The sequence below is a fragment of the Ruditapes philippinarum genome, unplaced genomic scaffold (genome assembly GCF_026571515.1).
Source record: "Ruditapes philippinarum isolate M1 unplaced genomic scaffold, ASM2657151v2 ctg14738_1_1_1_1, whole genome shotgun sequence".
Lineage (NCBI taxonomy): Eukaryota > Metazoa > Mollusca > Bivalvia > Venerida > Veneridae > Ruditapes > Ruditapes philippinarum.
The window spans coordinates 1-21016 of NW_026861460.1; the positions used below are offsets into that span (position 1 = coordinate 1).

General features: G+C 30.7%; 1 protein-coding gene across 2 annotated transcripts; it reads right to left on the reverse strand.

Moving 5' to 3' along the window:
- Window positions 1–4535: 4535 nt before the first annotated feature.
- On the reverse strand, window positions 4536–15335 carry LOC132715675 (failed axon connections homolog). Of its 2 annotated transcripts, none has more exons than XM_060698713.1 (5): window positions 15193–15335; window positions 10400–10561; window positions 9048–9244; window positions 5321–5436; window positions 4536–4624 (listed from the first exon to the last, which is right to left on the reverse strand). In XM_060698713.1, exons 2-5 carry the CDS (start codon window positions 10556–10558, stop codon window positions 4584–4586), a joined length of 513 nt encoding a protein of 170 aa, XP_060554696.1. In that variant the 5' UTR covers window positions 10559–10561; window positions 15193–15335; the 3' UTR covers window positions 4536–4583. The 2 variants fall into 2 exon arrangements, with proteins under 2 accessions (XP_060554696.1, XP_060554698.1); XM_060698715.1 differs by having other exon boundaries at window positions 15189–15332.
- Window positions 15336–21016: the final 5681 nt, after the last annotated feature.

Sequence of the window (21016 nt, forward strand, 5' to 3'; positions counted from 1 at the left end):
TTTTTTTAAACTTATAGCATCATGTCTTAATCCAAATAATTTTAACATAATTTATCGCAGTTTTAAAGTTAGATTTGGTTCTAAGATTAAAGGGAAAAACCTCTTTTCACTGTTTTATGAATCTTTGGGGTTTTCATTTGGGTCAATTTTCATTCTCTGTCTGTTCTTCAATAACCTAATATCTGAGTTTGACTAAGAAATATGTTTTGTAAAACTAAATAAAAAACCACTGTCGTAAGAAAGATTTTTTTTTCCAACTTTTAAAATGTTGTCTTTACACAGTCATGTTGACAATATCATTTTTTATTTGCCCTTTGTTTAAGAAAATTTTTATCTTCACTTTCCTGTTGACGGTTATATTTTGACTATACTGCCCCTTGTTTTACAAATTTCTGTCTAACACTGTTTTGTTGAGGGTTTGTATTTTTGACTATACTGTCCTGTTTACAATATTTCTGTCTAACACTGTCCTGTTGACGATCGTTTTGTCTTATACTGTCCTGTTTATAAAATTTCTACAATATTTCTGTCTAACACTGTCCTGTTGACGGTATTTTTGTCTTATATTGTCCTGTTTACAATATTTCTGTCTAACACTACCCAATTGACGGTATTTGTGTCTTATACTGTCTTGTTTACAATATTTCTGCCTAACACTGCCCTGTTGACGGTATTTTTGTCTTATTCTGTCTCGTTTACAATATTTATGTCTAACACTGTCCTGTTGACGGTATTTTTGTCTTATACTGTCTTGTTTACAACATTTCTGTCTAACAATGTCCTGTCGACGGTTGTATTTTTGTCTTATACTGTCTTGTTTACAACATTTCTGTTTAACACTGTCCTGTTGACGGTTGTATTTTTGTCTTACAACTATTCTTTCTAACATTGTCCTGTTATTCGGAAAGTTGATAGTGAGGTTGAGTTATTGTATATGATTATGATGATGTTGGATTATTTGGTTGGTTGATAATAAGGTGTGATACCATCACTTTAATGTTCCGTGATTATTCTAAAGTAGTTGTATCCAACTTTATCTTAGATATATATATATATTGGTTAAAGTAAAATGGCAATATCTTTAACCTGACTAAACAAATATTTGTTGAATACAATGTTGCGATGTTTTAAATGGTATCAAAAAAAAAATTAATGACGAAACAGCAACATTAGCTGAAGACAAAATAACGACGCTTTTTTATTTTACCTATTTCGTTCTCGGACCAAGACTGTTTTTTTTATGGACAACTTAAAAAAAAAACACAATTTATGCTTACAGATTGTACTATTCTTTTGTATTTTTCTTATAATGTTGTTTTTTAATTTTTTTTTAAAATCTCATACTGTGAAGGAAAGATATCATGTTGTTTATAAATTATTTTCTTTTTTTTAAATTTGGGGAAAAAAAAAAAATAATTTATTTTAAAACAAATATTTGTTGAAGACAAAATGGCAATGCTTTTTTAAAAACTTTATCATATAAATATTTTCAAGACAAATTGGCAATGTTTCTAACTTTATCATACAAATATTTGTTAACGACAAAAATGGTTATGTTTTTTAACTTTATCTTACAAATGGCAATCATTGATTAAGTTTATCATACAAATATCTGTTAATGGCAATCATGGATTAAGTTATCATACAAATATGTCTTAACGGTAAAATGGCAATCATGAATTAAGGTTATCATACAAATATGTGTTAATGGCAATCATGGATTAAGTTATCATACAAATATGTGTTAACGGCAAAATGTCAATCATGGATTAAGTTTATCATACAAATATATGTTTCACGGGGAAAATGTCAATCATACAAATATATGTTAAGGCCCAAAAAATTTATTTTAAAGGGGGTTTTTTTTACGGGAGGGTTTTTCGAGTTTTATTTAAAAAATTTAAAGTTATTATTCTGGCGTTTTTTTTGGGTTTAAATTTGTTAAAAAAAAATGCTTAAAAAATTTACTTTTTTATAAAGTTTTGTTACTAAATAATTTGTAAAAGAAGATAAATTTTTAATAAAAATTAATTGATTCAATTAATTTAAAACAAAATCATACTTACAAATCGAAGACTCCAAAAAATACAATAATGATCTTTTTTTAAACATTTCTCTATATTTATATATAAACAAAAAAATAAAAAAAAAGGGTTAATTTTAAATATTTTTAAAAAGATATGGGTTTTTGTAATAAAACTTCATTTGCCCATGTATATTTTAATCCACCATTAAATCGTTTTATTATCAAAAAAATTGTTTAAAAATGAAGTAAACAACGTTTTAGGCTAGGCTTAAAAATGGGTCAGGAAAATTTGGTTTTTTAATTTTTATCAAAAATGTCTTTTTTTACTTTTAATTTACTAATTTTAAAAATTTAAAGGGCCCTTCATCCCGGGCAATTACCTAAGTTCAATCATTAAAAGCCCCCAATGACTTTGGGCACCTAAATTACCCTCAAACAAATTTTGGGAATAACCCCCCGGGTTTATAACAAGAAAATATATTTCCTACAAATTTCCCCCAAAATACCCAAAACCCTTTTTACCACACAAAATTTTTATGACCTTTGAAAAACTTTATTCCAAGTTAAAAATGTTTTAATTTTTTTGATTTACCCAAAAAAAAACGTAAAGTGTATTTTTAAAATTTTAAAATAGTTCCGGGGCCAAAAAAAGAAAGTCTCTTAATTTTAACGCTTTTAAAATTTTATTTTTATAAAAATTTAAAAAAAAAAAATTAAATTTTTTTAAAAAAAAACGTATATTTTTTATCACAATTTTTTTTTAGTTTAAAATTTCTCTGTTTTACATTTTTTTCCTTTCGTCCCAAATTGTCCAAAAGTATTCTTTTAATCTGTCAAATTAAAATGTAAAAATTTGGACATTTTTTTCCCTGATTTTTTTCCTCATAGGATATCCCATGGAAATAAACAACTTGTGATAGAACACCAAACACAGAACAGTCCACCTGAAATTATATAAAAATTCATAAGAAAATTAAACTATTCTCCTTTGCTTAAAGCATGCCTGGGCAAATTTCGTTCCCCTCAGTTCCCCTTTTTTTCAGTTTTTTTGAATTAGAATTTTTTTGGCAAATTTCAGTATAGTATAACATAATTTATTATGGAGTTTAAAAATGCTAATATCATTCATAAATAAGGGAAGTTTTTTCCAATGTACATATTTAAATGAGGAAAAAACCTTAAATGTATAAAATTTTAAAAAAAAGCAGTGCTACAATGTAAAATATAATAGTGCCTGTTTTAAAAACTGTTTAAAAATATATGAAAATAAGCCCTGCTTTAAAAGTACAAAAATTAAATGAATTCTTGGTTAATGACATATATAATAAACCAGGTTGCCTAAAAATGTTTCAAAATATAAAAATGAAGTCTTTTTTAAAAGTAATTTTTATTAAATAAAACCCGTGCTAAAAGTTCAATATAAATGGGGCTATAAAGTACATATATAAATTTAAACCAGTGCAAATGTTTAAAAAATAAAAAATTATTTGCTTTTAATGTACATATATAAAAAAAGCCGGAAAGCTTAAACAATGTACCAATTAAATGAGTTGCTAAAAAAATACATTTAAAGGAAATAAAAACCAGTGCTACAAAATTTCACATAAATAGTGCTATAAAGTACTATTAAAATTTAAACCCGTGTTACAATTTTAAACATTATTAAAATTTGAGTGCTTTTTTAATGGGCATAAAAATAAAATAAAGTCAGTTTAAAATTAAAAATTTTAAATGGGGCTTAATGTAAAAATTTTAAATAAGCCAAATGCTACAATGTTAAAATTAAATTTAGTGCTATAATGTACATTAAAATAAATAAGCCCGGGGTACAAAATTTCACATATAAATTTCATTGCTATTAAAAATTTACAATTAAAATAAAATCAGGGAAATGTTACATATAAATGAGGCCGCAATATAAATTTTAAATATATAAAAAAAGCCCGTGCCTTTTCAAAAAAGGTAAACAATTAAAAATGGTTTGCCTATAAACTGCTACAAAAAAATAAGAATTAAATTTAGGCTTTAAAGTACAATATTTAAAAAAGGTGCCGTTTTTAAAAAAGGGGTTAAAATATATAAATAACCCAAATTCTTCAAAGGGCACAAAATTTAAATGGGGGTTTTATAAAAGGGACATATTTGAAAAAAAGTTAGTGCTTTTCAATGTACCATTTTAAATTTAGTTTTTAAATTTTACAAAAAAATTATTAAATACAAAATGGTTCAATTTTCAATATAAAATGGTGCCCTTTTTTAAAGTGTAAATTAAAATAAATAACCAAAAAGTTCAATGTTGCAATTAAATGAAGGGGCTATATGTTTTCAAAAAATTTTTGGAAAAAAAAATTTTAGTTCTTTCAAAAAAATTAACACATTTTTAAAATGAGTGCTTTAAAGTACAAAATAAAGAATATTTATTTTTATTTTAGATAGACGTTATAGGAAATAGTGTTACCACTGTTGGGCTATCGCCCATCATAAATTCTTTTGTTTTGTCCGAGGTAATCCGAAATGGCCTGAATGTTCGTCACAGCCTACTTTCTGAACCTCTTCACTAGAATGACGCCCTATACCGTGACCAATGTGCACGTTTACCTACCTACAATTTACAGAATGATATCTAATGCAAAATAATTCATATATAAAAACTTGTCACATATTAAACGCTATTATTGGGCATTACCTGAACTTATTCATTAAGGATTCCCCCCCCCCCTCCCCCAATTATTTCCCTCTATATATATTTTAACAAGGTTGTTAATTTTTAAAATTGTCCAATTATTGTTCAATCAAAAATAATTAATATTCACTACATATTTTCTTATCTGTGTATGTATGTATTTTTTTCTTCTGAAAAGGGGTAGTTAAATTCAGAAAATGAGAAACGACGAAAATTGGCACCAGAACCTTTGCTACTAGGGACGTTGGAAAACGTCTTCACCAGAAGGCGGTACAAAAAGAAATATCATTTAAAGGATAAAAAATGCCAATATTCTATTTCATGCATGATTGATGCTACATCACACATAGTTATTTCTACAATATGCACAATTCATTCTACATCAAACATAATTAATTTTACATAATCCATGATTAATTTTAGATCATATGTCATTCATTTTAGACCATAAATCAAACATTTCACATCATCATTAATTCTACATCATATTAATACATCACTTATTCTTCATCATATAGCATTATTTTACAGCATGCGTTTCTAATTTTACATTATTTATTCTACACCTCACATTATAAATTCTTTCTTATTGTATGCTTTATTGCATACACCTACCCATTCTTGTAGTTTTCCCAGAATTTGTTTTCTAACTTCTACTGGCTGATCTGGTGAGAAGTATTCCGAGTATTCGTCTATGTTCTCTACATAACGATAGATGAAAATTGGCCTGTAAAACAGTCAGAGAAAACAATACAACACCGTACAATCAAATGGGCAGACAGCTGTTCCAGCGTCGACAGCTGTACCAGTATATACATGTCGGCGCGGGGAATACAATTGACGTACGGTAAGTATTCATCTATTTTAACATATCCCAACTGTGTTCGAGTAAATCAATGTTATGGATTCATAGTCAACATCCAAAGGAGCATGCTAACAAATTTCTGGCCCTGTGCAAGCTTTACTTCACGTGAATTTTGACTGAAAATAACCACACTATCCGTTGAGATGCGGTATTTTTAGTTTAAAGTCACAAAAACTTATATTTTCTCATGATAATAAATCCTTTTTTCATAAGATTCGTAAACGTCAACATTTCGTCATTAAATAGTCCAAACCATACCTTCAAAAAAGCTTTTCTGTTAAAGTTATAAGGTATTTAAGTTTGAGTGTCATCAAAAGTTTAGTAACGTCATCAGCTGTTCGCCTCTTTTTTTAATGATAACATCGACAGCAATTCATCAGCAAGAATGAATAACGCTGAAAGCCGTTCAAAGAAACAATTTTCAGCGCTTTTGTGCTACAGTACTAGAAAGAGTAAAAATTTTTGTTCATATAAAATATTACTTTATTCATGATACTTTCTAATTATATTATTTTTATTATTATTTTTCTATTATTTGTTGTATCTTAGCTGAGAGAGAACTTTATCTCCATTTACCGCACTGTATTTCAATATAAAAAGGTAGCAAGATCTATTAAAGGGACTCCACTAAGTTTTTTTGACATGACGGGACTTGAAATAATTTATTGAGATTATTTCTCCATTTGATGTAGATCTATACTAATAACTTATGTGCAAAATTTCCGATCATTAGCTTGCTCCGTTTTTCCAGAATAATTATTATAATAGTGAAAAAAGACCCAAAATTGAAAAGTGTTTAAACGCTTTTCACTCAAATCGGACTGAGATTAGCACAAGAATATGATTTTCAATGTATATCTCCTATATTTCTTGGTTATATTTTATTAACATTTATGTTTAAAGTGCTCATGTTTATCTATGTGAAAAAATAAAATTTCATGTTTTTAGGCTTATAAACCTCAGTGGAGTTCCTGTAATAGGTTTATGAAATGTTTAATTCAAAAGGCAAAGGCGAATTTAACGCTTAATACGAATATTAAGTCTTATAAATGAAGGCATCCATCAAGTGTTATTATAAATAAAGGCATATAGTGGACAAGTCCTATGCAGTGAATGGCTGTGTAACCCGAGATATGAAAGTGCATGGAAAAACATGTTGTTTTTAGCTCGACTATTCGATAAGAATAAGTAGAGCTATTGTAGTCGCCCGAGCGTCGGCGTCGGCGGCTGCGTCGGCGTCGGCGTAAACACTTATGTTAAAGTTTTCGTAATACCTCAAATATTTTCAAACTCATCTTATGGCTTTGAAACTTTGCACACTTGTTCACCATCATGACCCCAACATGTAGACAGGAGGAGGTAACTCTATCAAGCATTTTGATAGAATTATGCCCCCTTTTCGACTTAGAATTTACGTTAAAGTTTTTGTAATACCTCAGATATTTTCAAGGTCCATTGCTTTGAAACTTTAGACACTTGTTTACTATCATGACCCCAACATGTAGACAGGAGGAGGTAACTCTATCAAGCATTTTGACAGAATTATGCCCCCTTTTCGACTTAGAATTTATGTTAAAGTTTTTGTAATACCTCAAATATTTTCAAAGTCCATTGACATATGGCTTTGAAACATGTTTAAATTTTATACTCTTCTTTGAGAGCATAATAGGACTCTCTTCAAGGCCTATAACTGTAATATGGATTTAAAGAAAAAATTGCCTTTTTCTGTACTTAGAAAATTTTACCTTTTAATCAAGGCATTTTTTACTATCAAGCACTGAGAATAGTCGAGCGTTGCTGTCCTACTGACAGCTCTTGTTGATCCTTAAAATCTGTTTTAATGTATAGTGCAATAGAAATAATAATGGTTCTTAAAAATTATTTAAATTTTTATGTTTTAAATAAATCATTTTATATGGCAGACATCTCGGGTGACACAGCCATTTACTGCATGGAACATGTCTACTATATGCCATTATTTATAATACTTGGTGGATTTATTTATAATACAGAGTATTCGTATTAAGCGTAAAATTTGCCTTTACTTTCTTTGAATTTAACATTTCAGAAACATATTTATAGATCTTGCTACCTTTTTATATTGAAATACAGTGCGGTAAATGGAGATAAAGGTCTCTCAGCTAAGATACAACAAATAATAGAAAATAATAATAAAAATAATATAATTAGAAAGTATCATGAATAAAGTAATATTTTATATGAACAAAAATGTTTTACTCTTTCCTAGTTATTGTAGCACAAAAGCGCTGAAAATTGTTTCTTTGAACGGCTTTCAGCGTTATTCATTATTGCCGATGAATTGCTGTCGATGTTATCATTAACATTAAAAAGAGGCGAACAGCTGATGACGTTACTAAAATTTTGATGACACTTAAACTTAAATACCTCATAACTTTAACAGAAAAGCTTATTTGAATGTATGGTTTGGAATAATTAATGACGAAATGTTGACGTTTACGAATCTTATGAAAAAAGGATTTATTATCATGAGAAAATATAAGTTTTTGTGACTTTAAACTAAAAATACCGCATCTCATCGGATAGTGTGGTTATTTTCAGTCAAAATTCACGTGAAATAAAGCTTGCACAGGGCCAGAAATTTGTTAGCATGCTCCTTTGGATGTTGACTATGAATCCATAACATTGATTTACTCGAACACAGTTGGGATATGTTAAAATAGATGAATACTTACCGTATGTCAATTGTATTCCCCGCGCCGACATGTATATACTGGTACAGCTGTCGACGCTGGAACAGCTGTCTGCCCATTTGATTGTACGGTGTGAATACAGTACAATACCTGTCATAACTAGTTTAGAACAACATAAAATTACACATGATAAATAAATACAGTAATACAGATTATAATAAGAATACTTAACTAGTGATGTTAGGACATGTGTTAACTCGGACACCCCCTCATGTATTTTGAAGGGGCGGATATCCCCCCATCCACCACCCTTAAAGAATATTAAAGAAAATAAAGGTTGGAATATTGCTATTAGATTATTTTTGTTTGCAGTTTTTTCCGTTTTCTTTCGAATGTGTCACTACTGTTTTATTCAGTAGATTTTAGATAATACACACGCATATGTCCACCTTGACAGAAAAGGGGAGGAAATATCTGCAGGGCAAATTTCACGGGGAGGGGCATGTTTAACTTTTTTAAAGAACATGTTTCACTAAGATTTATATAGAACATGATCTTACAAGAATTATACAAAACAGGCTTTACTCAGATTTATAAATAACATGTTTAACTAACATTTTTATAGAACATGTTTCACTAAGAATTTTATGGAACGTGTTGCACTAATATTTATATAGAACATGTTTTATTTGGATTTAAATAGAATATGTTTTTACTAAGATTTATAAAGAACACGTTTTACTATGATTTGCATAGACCAAGGTTTATAAAGATTTATATAGAACATGTTTTACTCCTCACCATGACGTATTTTCCTCGACCATTTTTATGAATGCACGTGCGACTGCTTTCTCTGTGGTGTTTAATCCTGGAAATCGATCTACGCTGAAATATTCACTGAGGAACTCGATGATAAAGTTACTGTCAGGTATTTCTTCCTTATTAAACATTATAAAAGGACTTTGACCTTTTTTGGAGAATGCTTGACAATCAATCGTCTGGAATGGAAACATAAATTTTTTTACGAGTCTTTGAAATTCGTTACATGCGGTGTATGTTAACGAGAAATAAAAACATGGTTATTGTTTTTAGTGTTTGTTTTAGACTTAAATTATCTTTTTGATTTATCATTAATAACAGAATACATTATATGACAGTGCATTGCTTTTTGGTCCATTTAAGAGGATCCATGACATTCTTAAAATAGTTTATCTTTAACTTTGGCAAAGTTGTCCTTAAACAAGAGGGCAATGATGGCCTTGAATTCGCTCACCTGAATATAAAAACTCTTCATGACAAGGAACAACTATCAACAAAAGCCGCGCGACCAATTTAAATTTGTAAATACGTACTAATAGATTTTAACCAGCTTAGAGTTTTAGATTATTTTTTATAAACAGTCAATTTACTAGACTGATTAACAGTTTGCCGATTTACAAAAGTAAATGTGTTACGATTCATTTGAAATACTGCAATCGTATTGGACAAAAAATAATTTTAAACACTAATAATTATAAACAGTAACCAAGTAAGTGTTTGAAATTATTTTTACTAAAACTGACGATTTACTAGACTTAACCAAAGTACATGTGTTATGATTCATTTTGAATTGGACAAGAAATAATTTCAGACACTCACATGTTTGTGAGAATTTATTGTCTACATGCGTAATTTGTAGTGCATTCGAAATAAGTGGTTTTGAAAGACACGCCTTTTTTTAAAAGAAACCATTCTTAATTTCATTTTTTAGAAACGACCTTTAAAGATACATTCGCCTCTAGTTGATTGAGGTTCGAATTTAGGTTTTCCGCAAGCCTGCACAGGAATTGTAAAATATATATATATTTCAAATGTTATTTACTTTGATGCCCATCACTTAATAACTTTGACCTCTCAGTGCGACCCGCCAGTATCAGTTTAGTTTGATCATGCAATACTTCATGTGAACATTGTAATTACTACTACCACTACCGTAGTACTACCACTACCACTTTCACTACCACTATCACCATCATAGGTCTGAACTTCAATCAATTGTGATCACGCATTTATTAACTAATGCTACGCACTTAATATTAACTGTGATCCCGCATATATTAATGTTGACTCTGAATGACAGATAACATGTTGTACCTAAGGCATGTAATGCTTACCTCAAATGGTATATTGTTTATTCTCAGCCATAGCTCAAGTTTGATGGCGTATGGAGATATATTAACCACATCACGTGCACGTGATCTAGGAATCACGTGTAAATACACGACATCTTTCTTAAACTCCTCTTTCCATTTAGAATCCTGCTGTTCAGACATTTTCTGAAAATTAAAAAAACACAGAAAACAAACTTTATACTGTTTCCTTATCGTGACCTAGGTACTATGATATAATAACAGTTAGACGTGAAATAATGGCATTATGAAGTGACATTACGACAACGTGACGTGACATAATGACATTATGAAGACACATTACGACAACATGACGTGACATAATGGCATTATGATGTGACATTACGACAACGTGACGTGACATAATGGCATTATGAAGACACATTACGACAACATGACGTGAAATAATGGCATTATGAAGTGACATTACGACAACGTGACGTGACATAATGGCATTATGAAGACACATTACGACAACATGACGTGACATAATGGCATTATGATGTGACATTATGACAACATGACGTGACATAATGGCTTTATGAAGTGACATTACGACAAATTGGTGGACATTGTGGCATTATGAAGCGACATTACGACAACGTGACGTGACATTATGTCATTATGAAATGACATTACGACAACGTGAAGTGACATTATGGCATTATGAAGTGACATTACGACAACCTGAAGTGTTTATCTTGTCAGACAATGTGCAGTGACATTCATATGAAAATAACACTATGATAGTGTAAAGTGACATAAAGACAGCGTGAGTTGACATCACATCATTGTGATATGACATCACTAAAGTTTAAAATGACATAATATTCGACACGTGACTTGAATCATGACACTGTAAAGTGACACGGTAGCATTATATTTCATTTTTTTTCCAAGTCTAAACATTATCGCATAGTTGATACTTTTCGCCCTCAATTATTGGAACAAATTATTTAAACAATTTCGGTCTTGTTGAATTTCGATTCATGTGCATATTTAGTTACGATGCCAATCCGGCAAGTAACTCAAAAATGTTTATATTAATTGTTAATAAGGCATTAGCTCCCTTTCACCAAAGAAGATGAGGTTTCACGATATGATGTATGACAAATTGACACTGTACTATCAATGATGTTGAATGATTTCAATGTAATAAAATCTATAAATATATTTTTTCAGCCAACTAATGAAATATAATTGTTAATCAGATATTTTGCCTTTTTTATCAAAATGCAAGTACAATATCACTGTAGCGAACAAGCATCCATTTGAATGCGAACTATTTGTTGCCGCAAATACGCCGAAACATATCATTCATACCCTATAATATGATGTTTGATACGATCCTGATCGAGCGTCCCGGAATCCGGATCCTAATGTTTACGGAATACCTTTAGGGCAATCGTGGTTATACTTTCTAACCCAGAGAGCGACAATGCGACAGTGCGGTGACGACAATGCGACAGTGCGGTGGCGACAATGCGACAGTGCGCGTGACGACAATGCGACAGTGCGGTGACGACAATGTGACAGTGCGGTGACGACAATGTGACAGTGGGGTGACGACAATGTGACAGTGGGGTGACGACAATGCGACATTGCGGTGGCGACAATGCGACAGTGCGGTCATGACAATGCGACAGTGCGGTCACGACAATGTGACAGTGCGGCGACGACAATGTGACAGTGCGGTCACGACAATGTGACAGTGGGGTGACGACAATGTGACAGTGCGGTGACGACAATGTGACAGTGCGGTGACGACAATGTGACAGTGCGGTGACGACAATGTGACAGTGGGGTGACGACAATGTGACAGTGCGGTGACGACAATGTGACAGTGCGGTGACGACAATGTGACAGTGGGGTGACGACAATGCGACAGTGGGGTTACGACAATGTGACAGTGCGGTGACGACAATGCGACAGTGCGGTGACGACAATGTGACAGTGGGGTCACGACAATGTGACAGTGGGGTGACGACAATGTGACAGTGGGGTGACGACAATGTGACAGTGGGGTGACGACAATGTGACAGTGCCGTGACGACAATGTGACAGTGCGGTGACGACAATGTGACAGTGCGGTGACGACAATGCGACAGTGCGGTGACGACAATGTGACAGTGCGGTGACGACAATGTGACAGTGGGGTGACGACAATGCGATGACGTATAGTATATGGGAAAATAATTTTACTTTGTCAATAGATTTTTTTCTTCTTGTTTTTATTTCTTTTCTTCTTTTTTCTTGTTTGTTTCTTTTTCTTTTTTTTTGTATACTGAAAACGTCTAAATCAAATTATAAATTAATAAAAGTAACATTTTATATCAAAAGATAGGGGGAAATACTTATATAAAATACACGGACAATGTAATAAACTGTGTGAAACTTAAAAAGAAAAAAGATTTCAGATGAAAATGATGTTATGTTGACATTTATGAGATGCAAAAAAATATTTAATTGGTCAGTAGTACATATAGAGGATATTCAAGTTTTTTTTCTATAAATACAGGATTTATTTTTATCGGGTGGTATGAAAATAAATATTTCATGAGTTGCGGTATTATTATATACTTTTTTTCTTCTTTTTTTTTTGTCATTACAATTTGAGAGACTTGCCCTTAGATTTTGTATATCGGCTTAATCTAAAACAAAGTAGTCCGGCAAGACACAAGTGAAAATAGGAAAATATGTTTCACTACAGTGAAGAACACATTTTTACAGTGTAAATACGGAAAATGAAAATACACATTTCATTTCTATTTTATGAGTTTTCTCTATAATTCTAAATATAGTTCATTAATTAATCTAACTGGTCAGCTTTGTTCAATATAAATTACTGCTATTCTATTATATTTTTATTGGTCATCAGTGGTTTTATTTTTTTGTAAGATGTATAATTTATTATATATACTAACAGTGTTAAAAAAAAAAAGAAATGTACGTCTAAACTTAATTTTCTCTGTATATCTAATATAAGTGGTCATCAATTTTCAATATATGTTTATCTGGTCAACAGATTGTAATATTCATGTGTACCTAATGCACATACCTTAAATCTGCTGACCATATAGTATAAGAAGAAAATATGGCATAAATCACCAAGCAATTTGTACTAACATTGCAAAATAAATTACAAAGCAGTTTCTCGGTGTTGAGCTAAAATCACTTTGGCTAAATATAAAACAAGTGGACACAGAATCTAGAATATCTTAAAGGATTGTTTTTATTTAATCATATTTATTTACTATCTTTAAAAATATAAAAGAGCAATGTTCACCAAGCACCAAAAATGGCTCCATCTTAGATATTGATAAAAACCTGAAGGAGCGTCAATTTGGTAGGTAGTTGGTAGTTGGATATTCGAATAACCAACTACCTACTAGCTGGTAGTTGGTTATTCCTAACCCCACTACCTACCAGCAGGTAGTTGGTAATTCGTACTTTGCATGTTTCCCTTAAAAAAAATACAACAAAAACAATAAGTATTTTCCGGATTAAATATGGATATACGATAGCATGATAGATGTGTTTTTCAACATTGAAACACCTTGCCTCTCTATGTCCACCAGCGGAATGAGATGGCTATAGTACAATATTACTGACCAGTTGAATATAAGGAACCGCCCACCGAAAGGCGATAGTCGTCAATGCGATAACGTGATGGCGATAGGGCGACAATGCGATGGCGACAGTACGATAATGCGATGACGACAGTACGACAATGCGATGACGACAATACGATAGTGCAATGACGACAATGCGACAATGTGATGGCGACAATGCGATAACACTATCGCCCTCTCTTCATCGTACTATCACGTTATCGCATTGTCGCCATCGCACAGACGCATTTTCGTCATCGCACTATCGTATTGTCGTCATCGCACTATCGCATTGTCGCCCTCTGTATTTTAACGTATAACCACGATGGCCCTAACGAGTTTCCGTAAATATTTACTCCTACCGTCACATGGTGCAAATAAAGATCAGTTAGTTATATATGTATATCTAAAGAAGGTAATCTCGATGTCAGGGAAGCGGACTGTCTTATTTTGAAGTAAACATGTCACAATATGCAAGTTTCAAATCGATATAATGATTCCTTTCAACTATCTAATGTACACTTTATTTAAAGAGACATTTTGAAATGTTAGTACACCGGTAGATCTTGATTGCGTGCTTAAGTATTTCGGAGGTAATATTTTCCAATATTAGATTTAAAGCATCATGCCTCCAGATTCATGCTTATTTTCATTAAACTTTTGAAAATGTATTTAAAAGTAAAATATTGTGAAGTGAAAAAAGAAAGTAATTTACACATTGCGAACGGCACTTACAGTCCACGTAAATTAACAAAAAGAGGTCAACATATATATAAATACCTCTTACTGCGTTAGTAACGCAGTAGAATTATAGTCATTAATAACCCAAAATCAGTCATTCATCGCACATTACATGTCAATAATTAATTAATATTGAATCTTTTTACTTTTCTTAAGATCTTAAAATATTTTTCTAAAGATTGAATTTCTTAAAATATTTTGGCTCATTTGGAGGCGTGCAGCTTTAAGTACAGGTGTCGCTCTTGATCATTCGATTGTTTATGCTAACAAATAAACACTTACTTATAGTTAGGTCTTATGTTAAACAAGAGCGAGCATGTAGATGAAATTATTTTTTTTTTTTTGTAAAAACACAAAAAGTAAAAAGGGTAAAGTACTGACACATTGAAAAAATATAAAAATATAAACTAATTAAACAATACCCACTAATATATTCCCTTTCACTCACTATTTACATAAACATGTATCTTCTACAGTTGACCCCGACTCTGTTTTATCAGCCTTGTCAAATATCGCTAAGCTTTAGTGAAATAAATAGATTAGATGAACATAGTAAAAGGATGCATTGAAGGTCAGAATGATTTATTGTGTAAACTAAAGTGCACATTTAACACTTAGTATAGTTAATAATTGTATCATAGTTTTAGGACCTTTCTGTTGAAAAAATGAGTTAGATCGTATACATATATACATGCACAGTGCGTTAACTGGAGTGCAAGTATTAATTATATTATGCATTAAAATGTTTGATTTTATTTTTTTATTATTTATTTTTATCTAATTTTGATTTTACTTTTATTCTTGTACGCTTTTATGTCGGTAACGTGTTATAACAGAATGCATAAGAACAAATACAAAAAGGAAGATCTAAGTTAACCAATCTACGGTAATCGCTTTAACAAGATAATTAATCCTATTTCAGACTTTTCGATAGTAAATGTTACAAAAGAAATTTTAACACTATCAGTAACTATAAGCTGATTTGTCATGAACGTACAGGGTTTCAGTTAATATTTTTATTAACAAGTAAACAATGTTTCATTGAGTGATTCCAAATTTTGTTAGACGAAATTAAAATTGATTGGTTAAAAATTAACTAAGGGAATTAAGGGTCACATGATGTACAGTAAAATTGATTGGTCTATTATTGTTATGGAAGTTGTTGTTCTAAAGTCCTTTCCTCTGAAGAGCCATAGATTGTATGACTCTGGGTTGAAATAGTTTAAAAAATAGTTTGAAAATAAATTGAGGAAAAAGGGACATCTTTTTGCATTTTAGGTAAGTCAAATATTTTAAGTTAATGTTAAGAGAATGATGTACTTTGTAATTTTTGGGGTGTTATAACTTATGTTCTAACTTGAATGTATATGTAATTGTTTTAACTACATGTAGAAGATTTGTTATTTGTAGTACTTTGCGTAATTGTTTAAATCGTTCAACTAGTCGTTTCGTTTAATTTGACCAGTTGGCATAATTTAAAAGAACATGGCACTTTCTGTCAGTAGAATTTATGTCCGGAAACTTTATATTGTTATTATTTGGTGAGAACTTAAGTTTTAATCTTTATTATATGTTAGAAAGCAAGATGATAATAAATGGGAATGAAAACATGTAATAGACCTTTTGTTTAATACAATCAAAGTTGAAATGGTGTCACCGGCCTCTCAGCTTCCGTATAAGGTTTGTAGGTTTGGGTAATGACAAAACTATTTCATAAAGTTTATAAATGGGGTTTATTATATTTACTTTATCAATGAATATGATAAAGAATAAAAAAATCTGAAAATATAAAGAAAATAACATTATACAAACATAACATATAGAATTATCATTTGACAGATGACAGCTGTCAAAAATGTAAAGAAACGAAACAATGTACGCTGGTATATATGTAGGTGTGATGGCGCGTTACAGTCCGCTAACAAAACACAAAATTGATTTCGTTAATACTATTACATTGTTTAATGATTTACAGTATATTTAGAGATATATTTATAAAATACAAAAATCTAATTTACCTGAATAAATATTTAATATATCCAGAGATATTTGGTATTTTAATTTACACTATAAAAAGCGTATACAATTTGAATCAAAGCACAGAAGACGCTGAATTTGTTTGGGTCTCAGAATGTTAGAAAGGTGAAGGTTGTGAGATTATAAACCAATTTGTTTTTGTATAGTGCCACCAATGCTTTCCAGTGTTTTAACTGTAGTAAATTGGCTATAAGACTAATATTGCAACACTGATAGCCAATTCAATGTTTATTTGACTTAAAAATTAAAAAAAATGAGTTGCCTCAACTGGGATTTGAACTCGAGACCACTCGATTCATAAGCGAGCGTGCAAACCCCTCGGCCACAGTGAAATTATAAGTTAACGACCTAAAGAAAACCATATTATTCTAAATTAAGGTTTGTAACTCTTATTATTTCGACGCTAAACACAGATGTAAATAATCATGGAGCTTACTGTAAGCATGTATATCTATAAAGAATGAAACAATATTAGAAATCTTCGACCATTCGGGAACTACTTTGCTTGAAAATTAATGCGCCTGTAATTTGACAATCTTTACGCATTGATCTCCCCTGAATTTTTCGGCGTTAGTGTACATATAAAGGGAAGTAACCGCTTCAAAAAAGTGGACTACTTTAGGCATTTGCAATTAACAGCATTAGGCTCTGAAATTTCGCTACCATTATTTGTTTGGTCTGACGACCCAAACAAATAAAAACGGGTTTGACTGGACAAGTAAATTACGATTGGTTGAAAAGTGTCACGTGTATAAACAGATCAAAGATTAGTTCGAAGTAGATACTATTGAAAATATCGGGTACAAGTCGGGTCATGCTTTACAAATAAACAAAAACAACGGAATACATTTATGATATTTTTACCCTACGACAATGACATGTTGAATTAAACTTAATCTACTTTCACTTTGTTAAGATATTTTGTATGTGTAAAATAATTCTATTGTAATTTCAATCTTTAATATCTGTTTATGTTAATTCTATATACGGATATATATAGATTGTATGACTCTGGGTTGAAATAGTTAAAAAAAAAGTTTGAAAATAAATTGAGGAAAAGGAAATCTTTTGAATTTTAGTTGTACAACAAGAATTAGTCTGGAGTTCCTTCCCCTTTCGCTACGCAAAGATAATACTTGTTAGATGCCGGGAACCAGAATACAACAATAATTCCTCTAGAACCAAAGCAGTACAAGGGCATGCTCATTTTTGCTGGGGTTTAAAAGGAAAGCGACAGAAATATCATATTCAGATGCTCGTTCATTGGTTACTTTTCTCTGGGGTTTCATATTGTGACAACAGGGAACGTGTTTTTTATGTTTGACTATGATACAAAAGAGAAAGAACATCTAAACACTCGGCAATCTGATAAAATCAGATAGCCTCATGTTTCGATGCTCTTTCTATTGCTTAATATACACCTCCTCCCCTCGCGGCGAACTAATCGGAAGCTGACTGGAAACCAGATTTGGGTTTATTGCTCCGCGCACACAGGCATATTTTTATTTAATACGGAGAGTGCATACGTTATAAGTATAATTGATCTACAGAACATTCGGAATAAAGTCCATCAGTAACCTAAATAGTTAATGACCTGTGAGCAGGAATTATTTGGTAAGGTATCCGTCATAAGCGCATTTTTGCGCGGAGCTTCTCAGCAAAATTTGTACTTGTGTATTTATATAGATTACCTAAATGTTTTATTTTACACCGTTTTCATGCGATTAATTCTTTATTACTTAATCAATCTAAATAAAGAATTAGATAGATTTCAGTTAATTTTGTAAATTTTTGTGATGAATAAATTCTACTGAAGGATGACCATAGTATATCTTTAAAATAAAATGTGTATGCAAATAACTATAAGCGTCTTCGTTGTGAAAGAGATCTTATGCACAGCGTGCGTTTTTCAAAGTCAGTTTGTATACAACTATTTTTGTTCCCCCCCCCCCCCCCTCAATCTAAGTTTTTTTTTGACACACAGATAACTTGTTTTCACTCAAAGTAAACAACATGGGGTTTAAACAACATATTGTAGCCATGATTGAGTTCGGTATAGAAAAGCAGGTCTATAACAGTAATTTAGAGGAGTGCCGCTTGCATAATTTTACAAGTTTAGTAAACATTTATATTTTATTTCTCACGATAAGCAAACAATTCAATAAGAATACATTATGAATACTAATGATAAGATTTAAACTACAGTATAGTTTAAATGTTCCGTGCTACAAAGAAATATTGATATATGACATGATACAACTTAAAGTATAACAAAATTTTATAATCGTTTATACTCGTAAAGTGTTATATTTCATCTATATTTAACAAATAGACAATGTAACATTGATTGCTTGCCAATGTAAATAATATGCAATACAATGATTAATTTGTTAGTCGAGTATACAAAATACACATTAAATAAGTCCTTATTGATTTAGAGAACACACGCTCTAACTTAGATTTATAAAATAATTAGATAAAGTAAAGTGTAGGACACAAACAAAAATGATAAATGTACGGAAATTGACCAGTGGGAAGCAAGAATTCTTTCAAGGGGGGAAGCCCTTAATAGGGAAAATTGCAGTCACAGGTAAAATTTTACGACGGTGATATAACTAATGATGTATAATATGTAACAATGGTGATATAATTAATGATATATATTATGTTACAATGATGATATAACTTATGATTTATGATATGTTACGATGGTGATTTAACTAATGATGTATAATATGTTACACTGGTGATTTAACTAATGATATATAATATGTTACGACGGTGATATAACTAATGATGTATAATATGTAACAATGGTGATATAATTAATGATATATATTATGTTACAATGATGATTTAACTAATGATTTATGATATGTTACGATGGTGATTTAACTAATGATGTATAATATGTAACAATGGTGATATAACTAATGATGTATAATATGTTACGATGGTGATTTAACTAATGAAATATATAATATGTTACGACGGTGATATAACTAAATTAAAATGATGTATAATATGTAACAATGGTGATATAATTAATGATATATATTATGTTACAATGGTGATTTAACTAATGATATATAATATGTTACGACGGTGATATAACTAATGATGTATAATATGTAACAATGGTGATATAATTAATGATATATATTATGTTACAATGGTGATTTAACTAATGACATATAATATGTTACGATGGTGATTTAACTAATGATGTATAATATGTTACAATGGTGATATAACTAATGATGTATAATATGTTACGATGGTGATATAATTAATGATATATAATATGTTGCGATGGTGATATAATTAATGATATATAATATGTTACAATGGTGATATAACTAATGATATATAATATGTTGCGATGGTGATATAACTAACGGTTTTGATATCATACAATGGGGATTTAACTTATGTTTTAAAACATAGAAAGCACGATTTTTTTCGCATGCATAATTATAAATCGAGTAATCAAATCATATAAAGTTCTGTGAATGTGATCTACATACATATTAATTAATGTTTTGTTTATATTATATTTGCATTGATAAGTGTTTGATTAAGACTTTTAAATTTAAATGATCATGAATAAATTGTAAAATATATTTTCATTTTTATTCAAATAGAATTCCGTTTTGACTGTTGTTTAATGTTACATTGTATTTATGGTTGGCATAACGTAACATAATATACCCGCACATGTTATGCTTTATACCTGACAGACATAATATACCAACACATGTTATGCTTTAGACCTGACACACAATATATCAACACATGTTATCCTTTAGACCTGACACACAATATATCAACACATGTTGTGTTTTAGTCCTGATAGACATAACATACCAACACATGTTAAGATTTAGACCTGACTGTCATAATATAACAACACATGTTATGCTTTAGACCTGACACACATAATATATCAACACATGTTGTGTTTTAGTCCTGATAGACATAACATACCAACACAGGTTAAGATTTAGACCTGACTGTCATAATATACCAACATATGTTATGCATAAGACGGACAAACATAATATGCCAACACATGTTATGCTTTAGAATTGACGGACATAATATACCAACACATGTTATGCTTTAGACGTGACACACATAATATATCAACACATGTTGTGTTTTAGTCCTGACAGACACAATATACCAACACATGTTATGCTTTAGACCTGAC